At 33.9% G+C, this 16,384-nt stretch overlaps 1 protein-coding gene across 2 annotated transcripts; it reads left to right on the top strand.

Moving 5' to 3' along the window:
* The first annotated feature begins 4,654 nt into the window (after positions 1 to 4,654).
* COP1 (Transducin/WD40 repeat-like superfamily protein) lies at positions 4,655 to 13,092 on the top strand. Of its 2 annotated transcripts, none has more exons than XM_039045705.2 (13): positions 4,655 to 5,082; positions 6,203 to 6,280; positions 6,508 to 6,663; positions 7,100 to 7,453; positions 8,888 to 9,045; positions 9,166 to 9,231; positions 9,401 to 9,479; positions 9,961 to 10,116; positions 10,223 to 10,321; positions 11,427 to 11,531; positions 12,151 to 12,330; positions 12,412 to 12,522; positions 12,595 to 13,092. In XM_039045705.2, the coding sequence occupies exons 1-13, from the start codon at positions 4,768 to 4,770 to the stop codon at positions 12,763 to 12,765; spliced, it is 2,028 nt and encodes a 675-aa protein (XP_038901633.1). In that variant the 5' UTR covers positions 4,655 to 4,767; the 3' UTR covers positions 12,766 to 13,092. The 2 variants fall into 2 exon arrangements, with proteins under 2 accessions (XP_038901633.1, XP_038901634.1); XM_039045706.2 differs by having other exon boundaries at positions 4,674 to 5,082; positions 6,508 to 6,645.
* The last annotated feature ends 3,292 nt before the right edge of the window (positions 13,093 to 16,384 follow it).

Here is a 16,384-nt window from a genome sequence, read left to right as displayed (position 1 = left end):
ACAATCATATCCATTTCTGGAGTTTGAGTAAATAGTCCAGTAAATGCCATCCATAGGGGGACACAAACAAAGGTGCCTTGAGGTCGAGCATGAAAATTTACTACAAACTAATGAGAGAGACCAAGGGATGTGTTAACACATGTCCTGCTCCCACTTATTATAAACCCTCTCTTCATTCACCTTGGTATTAACCTATACAAGACACAAACAAAGGTGTCTCGAGGCTGAGTATAGATCTCACGGTGTGAACTTTGAAGGAGAAACGTGAAAGAAAAAATGAAATATCATATACCTCATTTTCCTCCCACTGAGTATTTTACCTAGAGTTAATTTAAATTAGGAAAAATACGGCTATTTATTTTAATTAAATGATAGTTTAAATTTTGCCCAAGAGTAACACTTACTTTGGATAGTTAAACAACTTTGATTAATGATCATTAAATATTTTAATAAACTTTAATCAATAATTGCATACTTGTAGCTATCTAATTTACCTTTTCAGATCAGTTCCCAAGTAGGAGTGTTCCGTTTTCGTCAGCTTAAATACCCCAGCCTAGACATGACTAGCCTTAGACAAAAGATCGCTTACAGATACGTTTGCTACAAATTAAACTTTTAATTAAAACCAATTTGATCCTATTAAACTAATTAAAAGATTAAACTAATTTCTAATCTCATTAGAAATATTGTGATCTTAAGTCTATGTGAATCATATTTTAAAACTATTTTCAAAATGATTTAAACCTAAGTTTGCATGTAATTCTGAATTATTGATTTTAATTTCTAATTTCATTTAATTATAACAATTATAAAGTAAATGAAACAAAATAAAACCATATTTTGCATTGAATGATATACTTAATAAAATTATAACATTTATAAAATTATCTAAAGTAATGTCATGCTTCATGCAATTCCTATTTTATTACTTAACATACATAACACTTATATGCTAAAGTAATAAAATTCAAATAATAACATACATACATACACCCAACTATATATTATAACTCTTATAATATAAATGATGCATAACGATGTTATTATGCATGCATAAATATATTATAACACTTATATTATATGATGCATGGGCATGTATAAAATTAAAATCATGCAACTATATATATATAACATTTATAATATAAATGATGCATGAATAATGCATAACCTATGGTAGGATTTTACTATATGGCATACATTATGATATATATAAATAAAATTAAAACATACATCAAATGCATAATTTAAACGACAATTTATGGATCGAGATTGGACTTCCTGAGCAATTAATTAAATTAATATAATATTTATATTAATTTAATTAATAAAAAACTAACTATTTCGAAAATAATAGTCAAACCGGTTCAAAACAAGTGAACCAAGCCTTGAACCGCACAAACCGAACCGCCCAAAACCTGAACTGCTTGCGAACCACTCGAACCCAGTGAACCGGACGCAAACCAGTTGAGCCACAATTTGAACCGCGCGCGAATCGGTTTATTTTTTTCCGTCTCAGAGCATTGCAACGCTATGACCTAGCTTTGCAATGCTATAGAAAAAATGATCCATCCACCTCATCGCAGTGTTGCAAGCTAGGGCACAACATTGCAACGTTGTTGTACAGTCGCGATCTTCATCGATTCTGCTCCAAATTGGGCCTCGTTTTCTCCAAAAAAAATCACTGGAATCAGCATGAACAACATAGGACAATGAAAATGTAGTCTCTATTGCAAATTAAATGCCCAAAAAATTGGGCCCTTATGAACCAATTTGTAAAGAAAAGCAATAAAACTAAACAATCTATTCCCGAAACATCCAAAATTGCAAAGCATTTGCATTCTACATATATTAATCAACCATAAATGCAGTAAATATACAGAACCCACCATTAATATAAATTCAATTCTAGAAAATTAAAATTGGGATTAAAAAAACCTCTATTATGATACCAATTGAAGGAACCATTAGGTTCACTGCGGAAGCGGGGATCGTTCCCAATTCCCAATTTTCACATAATGATAATTTGTAGTACAAAAAATATGCATTAACATTAAATTGCAGCATGCTTTAGAAAAAAAAAGGAGGAAGAGTTAGGAAAACACTTACTCCTTGAAGAACGTAATTATCTTCACGAAATCCTCCTCTCCGGTCACAAACAATCACAAACCAAAAAAACTTCCAATGAGAACACCACCACAAAAGTTTCCTCTGTATTCTCTGTAGGGGAAGAGAATCACAGGAGGTGTGGGCTTTGTGTTCTTTTTGGGAGAGAGAAGGTATTAAGAGGGGAATTTTTCCAGGGAGATCAAAACAGTAGAACTAACATAGAGCCTTTCTGTGAAGAAGATGACTAAGATAGAAAAAATTGATCTTCCACTAGCACGATTAATTGAGAGAGGAGAGGGAGTCACAACTCCCTCCTCAAATTAATTTTCAAAAAAATTAATTATATAAAATTAATTTAATAAATAACAAACTATTTAATAAATTATTTAATGTTATATATATATATATATAATAACCACCTTATCATTAGTATATATTAAACTATATGTTATATCAAATATAACACACAACCTATAGTTTTAATATTGTATCAAGTATAAAATAAACTATAGTTTGTATTTCTCTTAATAATGCATGACATTTAATATAAATCACATTTATACTAAATTTAATTATATGAATCTCATCCATATAATTAGTATTTGAATCACATTCAAATATTTAATTCCTTTCGAAATAAACTTTATATTATAATGTATCAAATATAATTAATTCCCTCAATTAATTTGAACAATTTAAATTAATCCAAAATTAATTCTCAGTAATTCTTATTGAGCTACAAAAGGGACCTTATAGACTTGTAGATTGAAGCTCCAATGGTATTTGAATAATTAATTAAATTATTCAACATCCATTAACTACCGATTATTCCATTAAAGACCGACAATTGCACTCTTCGCAGTACAAATATATTTTTGTGTCTATTGGATATAACCAGTCAACAGTGCGATGATCCTTCACAAATTGCTCGTAAGTTATGGGCTAAAATTATGTTTTGCCCCTGTAATTACATCTAATTTCTTAAGCACCACTGATTCCCTTAATGAATTATAAGTCCTAGTCCAACTATGACCATATCCCTCTGGAGTAAAGAGGGTGTAGCGCCACATTGTTCAAGCCTTGGAATTACCTCTTAAGAGAGCAATTTATCTACTTACCCCGATATTCGGGAAATGAGTGAATTTCGTCTTGTGTAGCTATGTTCCCAGCTTCCCAGTTAGACAAATCCCTAAAATGGTAGGCTTATTGAGTCGGCAATCTAATCACTCTCACCCATACAAATCAAAGGACCACCTTCTTAGGCAGAAGTTCACAACTCACTCAAGATTCAGGTCATGTCACCTATGGTTATCTTGGTAAAATGTAAGTCTCAACTATTAACAATTATATAATGAGACTATTCATTTCGTGGTCCAGTCTTATACAAACCCTTTTGTATAGAACACCCTCGCTCACATGTCTCTACATGAATGATCAAGATCAGATCATTTGTAGTACTTTACAACAATTGTAACATCTACAAAGCGGGTCATATTCGTAGTATCACCAGGATAAGATATCCAACCTTATCCATCTACTACAGGCCATTTAGGTTATCATTTAAACATGATCCACCTGTATGTCTCTACATACATGTTTAAGCTACAGAAAATAACCTTGCATGTTAGTTTATTGGTTTTGTAGGTTAATGCTACTAAATCTCGAATAAAATATCGCATATTTTATTAAATAAATAAAATTATTTGTACATTACAATTACAAACTACAAAACCCACGAGATTTAGGGCATCAACCCCAACAGGTTCTTCATTTGTAGCATCCCATTCCAAAGTGAATAGTTTTCTCCTTTCTTTCTTTCTTTCTTTCTTTCTTTCTTTTGTTCTTGAGTTTAATTGAGAGCAAGTATCCAAAAGTTCTGCCAGATCTGAGTAGTTCGAGGTTGCAATTTTATCGGAGTTAGTCGTTGTATCCTGTTGGGACGATTATTGTAGTTTGCTTGCAGCCCGTGTAGAGCGAATAATTGTCTTTAGGATTGCGCTTATCAAAAGCGTGCCTTGACTATGGTTTGAGTCTCCAAAGGTTTTGAGGTTCTTTCAAGTTTTTTTATTACTTTCATATCTAAGCATTGTCACACAATCTAGCTTTCGTTTGAATTTGAATATTATCCATTGAGTATATTGTTTTTAGTAACTGAGGTGTAATCAGTTTGTTAGTGTTTTCAGTTTAACATATACCATTTTCTTCAACAATTAACGAGAACAACAAATAGAAATAGATGGATTCGAACTCTGACTTTATAAAAGTTAGTAGTTATGTTCGTTTTGAGATTTAAAGTTGAAGTATATATTTTAGATCGTAATTAATAATACTATTATTAAATTAAGAAGTCACTTGAACATAAATATATAAATATATAATAAAAAATGAAACCAAATCTCTATTGTCCCACGTGGCGACCTGGCAGTCAATATAAGAATTGGAACAAGAAGCCCAACCCAAATAATCTGCTTAACAAAACGACGTCGTACAAACCAATGATCACGTGGGGCGTTGTAACCCTCACAAAGACTATCATGGGTCCCACTCTCCATCTTCCCCATCTCTCTCTCTCTCTCTCTCTCTCTCTCTCTCTTCCTCCCCTTTCCACTCTCTCTCCTACTTTGCTCTTTCGTTCAGACAACTTGGTCCTCAGAAAGGTAAATGGACGAGGGATCAACCGGAGCCTTAGTTCCGGCGGTGAAGACAGAGCCTGTGTCTTCGTCGATTTCAGCGCCTTCAATTCCCGATTGCTCACTTGCCGAGCTCGACACCGTCGTCGAGGCTTCAGCTCAGTTGGATAAGGACTTTCTCTGCCCAATTTGCATGCAGATCATTAGGGATGCGTTCCTCACTGCCTGCGGTCACAGTTTCTGTTATATGTGTATCATCACTCATCTTCGCAACAAGAGTGATTGCCCTTGCTGTGCTCAACATCTCACCTCCGACCAGCTGTTTCCTAACTTCTTGCTTGACAAGGTTTGTTTTCTATGATTCACTTGTCATTTCGCGTTTCTATGCACCGTTTGTTGCGATTGAAGATTTTATATACTGTGTTGTGGATTACTTACTTTCGGTCCCGAGGAAATTCCGAAACTATTTCTGAAATAGGAAAAACTTTCGATCATTTTACTTATATGGGTGCTATTTATAGCGTATTCAATTATTTTCTGGATGATGAATAAGATTACTAGCTTGTCGACCTCTTCTCTTCGAATTCCATTGGTAATTTGTCTTGTTTCTTGAATGGTGCCTCTATTATCGATTTATATCATTACGGCGTCACTTAAGCCTATTTTTTGTTCTTAGAGTAGTCGAGTTTAAGATTCTAGTTAAGCGTAACATATATCTCAGAAAGCGATGTAAGACATTTACTCTTCGGTGTCGCGTTTTATTGGTCTAGAAGAAATGTTTGGTCAATTTATATAATTAGACGCTGGACATGACAATGTGGTGATCTCGGTGTTTGAAATGCGAAGGTCCTATGTACAGATTTGTCTAAGAATGATCATTGACCAAAACTATGTTGCTAATGGAAGTTCAGTGAAAATGATTGATTTCTGGTGATGAGTTGAACATTATATTGCTATATTATGTTTCCATATAGCAATATTGAATATCATCCCCCAGAGAAATCCTCTGTTATTTACACTTTTCATTTTTTGGCTTGCACGTTTTCTCTATTGATATTCTTGATTAATTTCATTGATGATGCAGTTTAAGCATCAAATTTTACAACATTTATAGCAAACGTTAAACTGTTGTAATTTTGTGGAGCACATATATAAATGCCAATATCATTCTACTACTTTTGAGACTAAAGTACAATTGAGATCTGTGCAGTCGTTGTCTTTTGATTCTTCATATTGATATGGTTTTTAATTTCCTAATCAAAATGATTATTCTTTTGTTCTTAAAAGAATATTATTTTTCCAGATGAATACACTTAATTCTTTGTCTATTCTTTTACTGCAGCCAAAAGTTAGTTGAAGTATCTAATGTATACACATTAGTGAACAGATACGAACATCTTTGTTTTGAAATGATTTATTTGGAAATGCAGCTTATCATGATACGGTTTCTCTGTACCACATTGTAGCTACTGAAGAAGACATCTGCTCATCAAATAGCAAAAACTGCAACCCCCATTGAACTTTTTCGTCATGCTTTACAAGAGGTTAGTCATCAAGGGCCACTACATCTGATTTGCATTTACATAAATTTTAAATTGGAAGTACTGTTTAATATCTTAGCACCTATGGTCTCAATTTACTCATTTGAAAATGTTTCTGAATTGTTTGGTTCTCTGATAGGAGTTGTATTCAGGTTTATGTACTTCAGGCATTTCAAATTATTCATCATGGAGCAATGATATACGTTACAGTATTCTTATTCTCTTGCTAGGGCTGTAATGTGTCAATTAAGGAGTTGGATTCCCTCTTGGCAATGCTTTCTGAGAAGAAGAGAAAGATGGAACAGGAAGAATCTGATAGAAATATGAAAATTTTAACAGATTTCTTACATTGCCTGAGGAAGCAAAAAGTAAGCGAACTCAACGAGGTATTTCTTTTTCCCACTAATTCAGTAATATCTTTTACATTTTGTTGACTATGCTGTTTAGAGTAGTCTTCTACTGCATTTCACATTACTTGACCCTTATCTATTTGGGCAATTTTAAATTTCGGCAGGTGGTTATGTACTTGCCTTTTTATCAATTGATCAAATATATATGATTTGTTGTAGTTGTGGTATGATTATGGTAGACCTCCAGTCCATACTTATGTGTGAGGTGCAAAAAGGTTAATTTTAGGTTATAATTAGAAGAGAGAATTTACTTTTTAAACTGGCAAGCAGGAGGGCATGAGGTAAGCAATCATCTAGAAGAGAGTCTTAGCTAACCTGTACTGAAGAAAAACTTTCCGGTTGATTTTGGTTTGTTCAGCACTCTATCTATGCGATCATTTATCTAATTTACTCTCTATTACTATTTTGATAGGTGCAAACTGATCTCCAGTTTATTAAGGAGGACATAAGTGCAGTGGAGAGACATAGGATGGAGCTGTCTTGTGCAAGGGACAGGTATTCCATGAAGCTACGAATGGCTGGAAATGATATGAAAGCTAGGGAACCTTGGTCATCATTAATGGATAAGAGAAACGAAGGGCCTACCTCTACTTCTTTGAATACTTGGGGTGTCGTGTCTGCCGGGAATTTTCAAAATAAGAAAGCAGATTCAAGGAGTCATGTCAGCACTTATGGACTCTACAAAAAGGATGCATTAAATGCACCAGAACCACAAGTGAATCATACTGGTCTATCTGTTGCAAGGAAAAAACGCGTCCATGCTCAGGTTGACAATTTTTCATTCTTCAATATATACTTCTTTCATCAAATTTTTTTTTTCAATGTATACTTTTGAGTCCATCCATTCTCGCCATATGGTTATTTTTAGTTACTCTATATTCATTGTTAGTGGCTAGATTAAATAGGATTTGATTATTTGAATGAGAAGCTTAAAACCCAAATATATATAACTTATGCTTCATTCTCCATAACAAGAGCTTTATGCAATCTCAATATTTCTACTTGTTGCTCAGACTCGGGGGCTAAAAAATTCAGTTAATATAAAGGAAATTGGGCCTTTCTCATATGTAAGGTTGAGTAGGGAGGGAATCCTGCGTTCTTTCTGTAACTGGTCAGAAAGAATCCAAAGGAAGCTCTAACAATGAACTGGTCAACTTTCGGTGTTGTGGTGGGTGGGGGTGCGGAAGGCTAGGGGAATGAATTACACATATGATGAACTTAGATAGTTTGATGAGCATTTTGACAGTTATTTTTGTTCTTTCAAATTGGTGAATCCTCTTGTAATTTTATTGTTACTCTCCTTCTTGTCTATGTCAATTGGATTAAGCTTTTTTTGGCGTGTAATGATAATTGTCAATTTTCATTCTCTTTAATGATTATTTCTCTTTTCAAAAAAGAATGAGAGAGAAAGAGAGAGAACCTGTTTCTTGGGCTCTGGTTCGTGGCTTTATGTTGCTACTCATTTTGTCAAATTTTTCGCAACAGAAAAATCTGTCAGTATTATGGTTCAAGTAGATGGAACAACATTGACTTAGTTGCTCATGAAACCTAAGAAGCACGGACACTTTAGTTTGGCTAACATGTCCTTGTCAGACACTTGGGCACTCCGACACTTGTTGGACACGTATCGAACACTTATTAGTGTAATAGATGTGTTAGACACTATTTGTACAAAGTCAAAATAGGACCAACATTTAGTATACATGCTTCAAACATTTCTTACGTATATTAAGTTCAACACAAAAAAATAATAAAATTTGAGAGCAAAATACATCAAACTAATTTTTAAGCATAGAAATTAATATACTTGTTAACTTTGAATTTCCTTCTTGTTTAAAAATGATATATAGTTTTAAAAATGTATGTTTTAATGAACGTGTCCTTGCCGTGTCCGTGTCCTAGATTTTTAAAAAATGATATGTTGTAGTGTCGGTGTCGTGTCGTATTTGTGTCCGTGCTTCTTAGATGAAAACCAAGAGACCAAATTTTTATCTTCCTGTGGATTTGATTTCGATCATAGCAGCCTCGATGGTTCCATCATAACAATTTTAGAATGTATTGCCCTCTCCTTTTTCTCCCTTTTCGATTGAGGACTTTGGGTTTTGTCAGATCTTTGTATTGCATGGTTCTATTTTCTTTCTTACCTTCCTCTTCCTCTTTATGTTTGTTCTTCTGATTCTAGTTCCCTCTGTGGATTCAGTTCAATGACCTACAAGAATGTTATCTGCAAAAGAGACGTCAGCTGCCAAATCAACTGCTTGACCCGCAGGAAAAGGATAAAAATGTAATACACAGAGAAGGATATAATGCAGGCCTTTCAGATTTTCAATCAGTATTGACTACCTTCACGCGATACAGGTAGGAAGGTTGACGGAGGTTATTGTCCTGTTAGAGAAGTGTATATATTTGGTGCAATAACTGTGGTTAAAATTTCAGAAGTGACTAACATGTTGGAACTTCTTTCTGTTGACTAAATAGTCGCTTGAGAGTCATTGCTGAACTTAGACATGGGGACTTATTTCACTCAACCAACATAGTATCAAGGTAAGTCAGTCTGTTGTCAAGAATGTCAGAAATTTAATTTGATTGGTGAGAATGCAAATTGAAACTGGAACTGTCATATAACTGAAATTATTCATCAGGACTATTGCTGTCACAATATCATGTTCCTCAAGTTTCTGCAAGTTGATTGTTTGGTTTGATCATATTTCAGCATTGAATTTGACCGAGATGATGAGTTATTTGCTACTGCTGGTGTTTCTCGATGCATAAAAGTCTTTGACTTCTCTTCGGTAATGTCTTTATTTGGATTCTTTACTCATTGATCTTTCTGTCGTGTGGTGTTTCTCTTAATCATTTTCTGTATTCAGTGAACATGTCAAATCTAATATCAGAATAATTGTTTTAATATTGTTAATTTTGTCAAGCTGTCAGTCTGTTGAGAAGTTTGTTTTAATTAAGTGGTTATTGTGTCTAAGCCTATAAATAAGGCTTGTATTTCTCCTTGGTTGTTTTTTTAGTCATTAGCATGCAAACTATGGTTGATTTGATAAAATTATTGCCATACTATGATCTTCCTCTCCATATAACGATCATTGACATAATTGGATTTAATGAACGGGGCTTTTGGTGTTGATTAGCCCTTGGAGAGTTTCCCAGCGGACTATGATTGGCATACTTTTTTCATTTCATGGTACTGATGAAGATGATGATGAAAGGTCTTTCTATGATGCTATGCAACTGCTCTATGACCTTCTTGCTGTTGTTTTATAGGCTGTAAATGAACCTCCCGATGTCCACTGCCCTATAGTGGAAATGTCAACACGTGCAAAATTAAGTTGCTTGAGTTGGGACAAGCAATCAAAAAACATTATAGCAAGCAGCGACTATGAGGGTATAGTAACAGTTTGGGATGTAAATAGAGGGCAGGTAAGTCATAACTATATGGTTTCTTAAATTTTACAATGACTACCTTTCTCATATACGATTTGGAGTTTATGCTAGAATAGCTTACTTGTCGAACATTGTGTCTCAGAGTGTGATGGAGTATGAAGAGCATGAAAAACGTGCTTGGAGTGTTGATTTTTCCCGCACAGAACCGTCAAGGCTGGTGTCTGGTAGTGATGATTGCAAGGTAATTAATTAATTTATTTTAGAGAACTATTTCTTCATAATTGTTTGTAGGGCTGTTTCGTATTTTAAAAGATGGAATAGTTGATGATATGCTTCAAAATAGATGTGAGTTGTAGTCTGTAGATTGAAGATTATGTGATTCTACATGATGTACTCTTAGCGTAGCATCATTATTTGATTGGATGATATTCTTGCTGCTTCCATTTCTTTGCAAAAACATCAGGATTAGTGGTTGCTGAAAAGTTTGTGTTCCTCATTTATCTCCATCTTTTAACACATTTATATATAAATGAGATGTTTGAATTTTGTTTTGTTTATTTGTTTAATGAAAAAAAAGTTTTTTTCTTTCAATTTGATCATTGTTCATTTCGAGAAGGATAAAACTGCCCTTAAATCGCCCCCCTGTCAAAATAAAAGTATGTAATTGTCAATGTTTTAAATCAATTAACAGTCTTCGGCACAAGAACTAAAAACCAGGTGTCCAAAATGCATTCAAATCATATGGACATAATAGAAACTACATAAAGAATTAGATATCATGAGTCCGAAAAACAAAAGGAAAGGAAAGGAAAGAAAGAAATATACGGACACGTGATGTGTGAACCAAATTCTGCTTTAGATATGAATACCCATTTAGTCATTTTATTATGCTTAGGAGCATATTTATGAATTAATAACATAAAGTTTCAAGTTTGGAATGGTGTCTTGTGCCTGTCTTTATTAGTCTCTTGTTCAATTTTTCTACGACCTTTGTAGCAAATCGATACCTAGCATTTGGCATCTCCAGAATGTATCATTCTCATAACGTCATTGTACCTCTCTTGTTTAGTTACTTTACGTTTCTCAAACCTACAATTTTGAGCCTTATCGAGAATGTTTTTGCCCAATGGCCAAAAATTAGTTTTAGGACCAGGAGGATTTCTAGAGTAACTAGTGAAGGTGAGATTTGAGCAGGAAGTGCCTCAACTTGATAGGATTGTCCTCGTTGTGGTGGAGGTGGGGGTGGGACAGACAAAGCAACTCTTGATTTTATTGGAATCTTATGATGGTTATGGGTTGACTGTTTCCTAACGGCTTGATGCATCTGCTTTCAACTTCTCATGCAGGTCAAAGTTTGGTGCATGAAACAGGAGGCCAGTGTCCTTGATATTGACATGAAAGCTAATATATGTTGTGTGAAATTCAATCCTGGATCCGGCAATCACATTGCTGTATGCTCCTTCAGTTAATTTTTCTGGAGTTTATTCTTTGCCTTTTGTACTTGTCTGTTGAGTTTCCTATCTGACCATCACATTTCATTTCTGCTTAGGAATTTATCTGATTTTTTGTCCGCCTTTGCTTATCATGCATCTTTTTATTCTATGATCAGATCACTCACTCCATGGTTGCGGTTTAGTTTGTTGAAGTCCTATTTTTAAATATGTGATGCCTTATATCATGTTTTTCTTATAGTTTCATAGTTTTTGTCAAATTGCCATTGTGCAACATTCAAGAAACTGTTTCAAGTACAAATTGCTGTTTAATCTATTATCATACTTTAATTCTAGGATGTTCCTTGGATGAATTTTGTGTGAAATCCCGACTTGATGAAATAACATAAAAATTACTTAACATATGTGAATACCATTTTAGAATTACAGCTGGGAATCCTCTATGGTATTCATCACATTCTCTCGAGAAGTGATTAAAGTATACAGAATTAATTGGATTTTGCTTTTTCAATGGCACTACTCAGTACTCATGTAGTCATCTTATAGCACCACTATTTGGTTTTCTAAAATAGTTATGAAAAAGGAGGCTTGAGGCATGAAATCGTTGGCTATTCTTCAGGTTGGTTCAGCAGATCATAATATTCATTATTATGATCTAAGAAACATCAGCCATCCACTTCACATCTTCACTGGTCACAAGAAAGCTGTGTCATATGTAAAATTTCTAACCAACAGTGAGCTTGCTTCTGCATCTACAGACAGCACTTTACGATTATGGGATGTAAAGGAAAATCTGCCAGTGAGTATATAATTCATCAAATCCAATTTATAAAATTTTGTTAAGGAATTATCTAAATTCTTTACATCTTGTTTTTGATAGGTTCGTACCTTTAGGGGCCATACAAATGAGAAAAACTTCGTTGGGCTGACCGTGAATAATGAATACATTGCTTGTGGCAGTGAAACAAATGAAGTCTTTGTCTACCACAAGGTTAGTTATATGCAAAGCCTTGGATTTACATTCTTCATCTTAAAACTAACATAGAGTCTACCTCTGTCTCAGGAAATATCCAGACCTCTGACGTGGCATAGGTTTGGTTCACCTGATGTAGCTGATGTGGAGGACGATGTGGCATCTTATTTCATCAGTGCTGTTTGCTGGAAGAGTGACAGTCCTACTATCCTCACTGCTAACAGTCGAGGAACAATTAAGGTGCTGGTTCTTGCAGTTTAATAAGTTCAGTTTGACCTTTTAGGAATAGAAATTCTATAGAGATGCGTCTTTAGCTCAATTGTATGTAATGCTCACGATAGTCCACATATTAGGGAAATACAACACAGATGGGCCTTTTTTGAGTTAAAGCTATGTGTACCCATCAAAAACCTGGGTGGGTTATTTTATACCTAGCCTCTGGTGACCATCTATTCCTCTATCCACACCCTATTAGCAATAGTCAATATGTCCTCGAACCAATCATCGGTTTGAAAGCTAAGATTGTTTCTTTAAAATGGTTATGAATATGATGAACTACTAAATAGAATGCCCTTGTACTTATAACAAGCCTTGAAATAGCATCTTCACTTGTATATGATTCATCAAAAGATAATGGAGAACATGGGGTAGTTTGGGGTTGAGCTGTGAGGCAGCGAGAGAAAGGACTTGACCAGTGCATTATTCAAGTATTTGATTTCAATCTTATTAACTTTTGGACCATATTGCACTCTAAAATCTAGGAGTTTCTCTATCCTTTTTCTGTTCAGAATGTTCTTGATAATTACCGGTAAACCACAAATTGACAGTTTCTGTTTGGGCGGGGTCAACAATTCAGTGAAATTCTCTGGATCCCGCTTCTGAAATATCCCATTTGTCAACTTAGCCCTTTCTTTGCGCTTGTAATCCTCCTAGAATTAGGCTTTAAAAACAAAATTAGGAACTCGATGTTTTGGATGATTCAGCAGAAGCGGCAGCAGCATAGATATGTCAAGCCTGCTTTTGACTAGAAGCAAAAAAGGGTGTCATTGAATGACCCATTCCTAGAACTTTTTGGTTATTTTGGTCTAAAGTTGAGGACCATAGATATTGAATATCCCTATAGTACTAAAAACTATAGTTTGAAGGTGACCTTTATTATGATTATTATTGTTTATTTTCCTTTTACCTTCATGCATGAATTGAGTACTGACTTCCTCTGCTTTAGGTTTGACCTATTCATTTCAATAATTGATGTTTGCTTTAACTTCCCTGACCAACTGCCAACTGCTTGCCTTTTAACATAACAATGCTAATTATGCTTTTGTCATCACTTTCCTCTTTCATCTCATTTTAAACTTTAGTTTCCCCTTAATCTTTTTGTCAATGACTCAATTTGATCATCCCCAAAAACCTCATCTTGGACTTGGAGGTGGCTTGGTGCTAAGGACAACTTCTTGTATTATGGCCGTAGCATAATGTAAAATAGTTTTCTACTATTATTTATTTTAGTATCATATCATTATTATATTATTATTTTGTGAATACTGCGGATGTGGCTATTAAAGGACTATTTGAAAAAAAAAAAAAAAAAAAAAAAAAAACCATACTCCAGCTCTCCAGTAGCATTGAAGTTATTTTATATCTTTTTGGGGAGTGAAGCTTTATGGATTTAAGCCAATTAAGCTAGATCTCTCGAGATCAATAAATTTTATGTCAATTACGCTTTGTTCAGGTTGGTAGTTACAGAAAATCTATACTTGTGTACAATTGAAGCTTAGTTTGCCGGAATTATGGCTCATAAAATTTTCAATATAGTATAAAAGGTAGGTTTCTATAAGTCTTAAGCTTATTCGGCTCATGAGATTAATATTTTTTTTCTTCAACAATTTGTGGGCTGGGAGTCACTTTTAACTCCGAGATTGATAGTGGAAGTTTTATGTCAATTGAATTGGGCTAATTTTGACGTATTTATAAACTTCTGGTATGGCTTAATTTTAATTTATATAAATTTAACCTTTGAATGGAACATCATTTGTCATCTCTTGGGACTAGCATTGAGGCAACTAATATCTCTGAGAATAAAGTGGGCCCCGCTACCATTAATGTTAATTAATTAATTAATTTTTTTAAAAAAGAAAGAAAGAAAGAAAGAAAATCATCCCTTTTCTGTTTGTCTTTGCTAGCGTCGCATTCTTTTATCCTCTTTTAGATAATTAACCATTAATGAATTTTTTTCCTTCTTTATTGAAAAAAGGGTAACCCCATATATTTGATGAATATTCATTTAATTTTATTTTCAAATTCAATAGCCAATATAAGAATTAAGATATGGATTATCCCATTCTCCCGTCCCAACCAAACCAAATTCTCCTGTATGGTTATCCCCTTGACGTGCTGTCAAACAACAAAAAAGAAAAAGAAAAACGTTGCCGTAAAGGGGGAAAAAGTTAACCAATTTAATAATAACAGAAGGGGGAAAAAAAAAGATAAATAAAAAAATAATAAGAAACGAAGGAATAGAAGAAGAAAGTGTATGGAAGGAAGGTGTCTTTATTGCGTGTGAAGATTGTCAATTTAAAAATGAAGAATAGGTATTTGGCACAATGGTAGGGTTAAGTGTTTCGTACACAAGATTCCCTCACAAAGAAAAATTATAAATAGGAGTCAGCAAGTCAAGTGGTCAAAATTCAAATATTTGACCTCTGTCTTTGTCCCATTTACCCTCCCATTGCCCATTAACACCCTTAATAATCTTCATTAGAATCCCATGAGAGAGAAATTGATAGGTTTTTTCATGTTTATGAAATTTTAGTATACTATAGTAACTTCAAATATTTCATATTTATGTCATTTATATCACATCGATTCCCTTCATTTCAAAATGGGTAAAAGTTATTTTTGATGTTTGAATATTTTTTGTGAAAAATCTCATCAAAATTAAGTATTTTTTTTATTATTATTTTACCAAGTAGGTTTTGTATTTTGTAAATAGTTTTGATTCCTAATCAATTTAGGGCAATGATTAGATAAAGTCTAACTACATGCAGTTCATTCTAATACACAATAAAAAAAAAAATTGATTACTTTTTGAAAAATCAACCACATGGTAGAGTTACATTGGTGTGCAGTCCAAGATGAAGGCTACACCCAAGTTTTTTTTTCATGAATTGATCTATATGTGATAAAATCTTTAAATTTTAACAGTACTTATTTTGATAAATGATGTAACAAATTATTAAAATATAATGATGTATGATAAATTGAAATGTATTTGAGAATCATAAAAGTCATGTTTGAGTGTTAATTGTCTTAGTTATACTCAAACCAACCACTCAATGTGACAATACACAATTTAAAAGCTTACGTTTGTTCACAACCATACAACATGGCTCAAATGATGCCATCTCCAACGGTCTTACTTAATGTTTGAGTTTTCTTATACTTATGTCATTCACGTAATCATTTTATTTACACTTACCATTTAAACTCGAAGTCACTAATATTATCGTTGTGACAAACATGAAACATCATATCGATGTTGGACACAATTCTCAATGGTAATAAATGTGACACATCTACACTAATTACATGGAAGAACCCGGATTTATTTAATGTAATAATATTATGAATAATTAATAGTGGAGAAATTAGAAAATTAGAAATAAGTACATCCGAGTTCAGCTGTAAAAAGAGTAGAGGATCAACGGTGGCGTTCGTCCAAGATTCACATACTTTATAGGAAAAGAGGACGGAGATTCGCGACACGTGGCGGGAGGCAAATGGCGCGTGGAAAAATAACAAAAAAGTAAGCGCGTGAAGGAGACAGGAAGAAGAAGGAGAGCGTCCACCGAGAGTGAGAGTGAGAGAGTGTGAAAACAAA

Source organism: Benincasa hispida, chromosome 10 (assembly GCF_027475165.1).
Source record: "Benincasa hispida cultivar pf3 chromosome 10, pf3_genome.v1.1, whole genome shotgun sequence".
Classification (NCBI taxonomy): Eukaryota; Viridiplantae; Streptophyta; class Magnoliopsida; order Cucurbitales; family Cucurbitaceae; genus Benincasa; species Benincasa hispida.
Note: the sequence above shows the minus strand (reverse complement) of the source record. Positions and strands in the feature narration are given on the sequence as shown.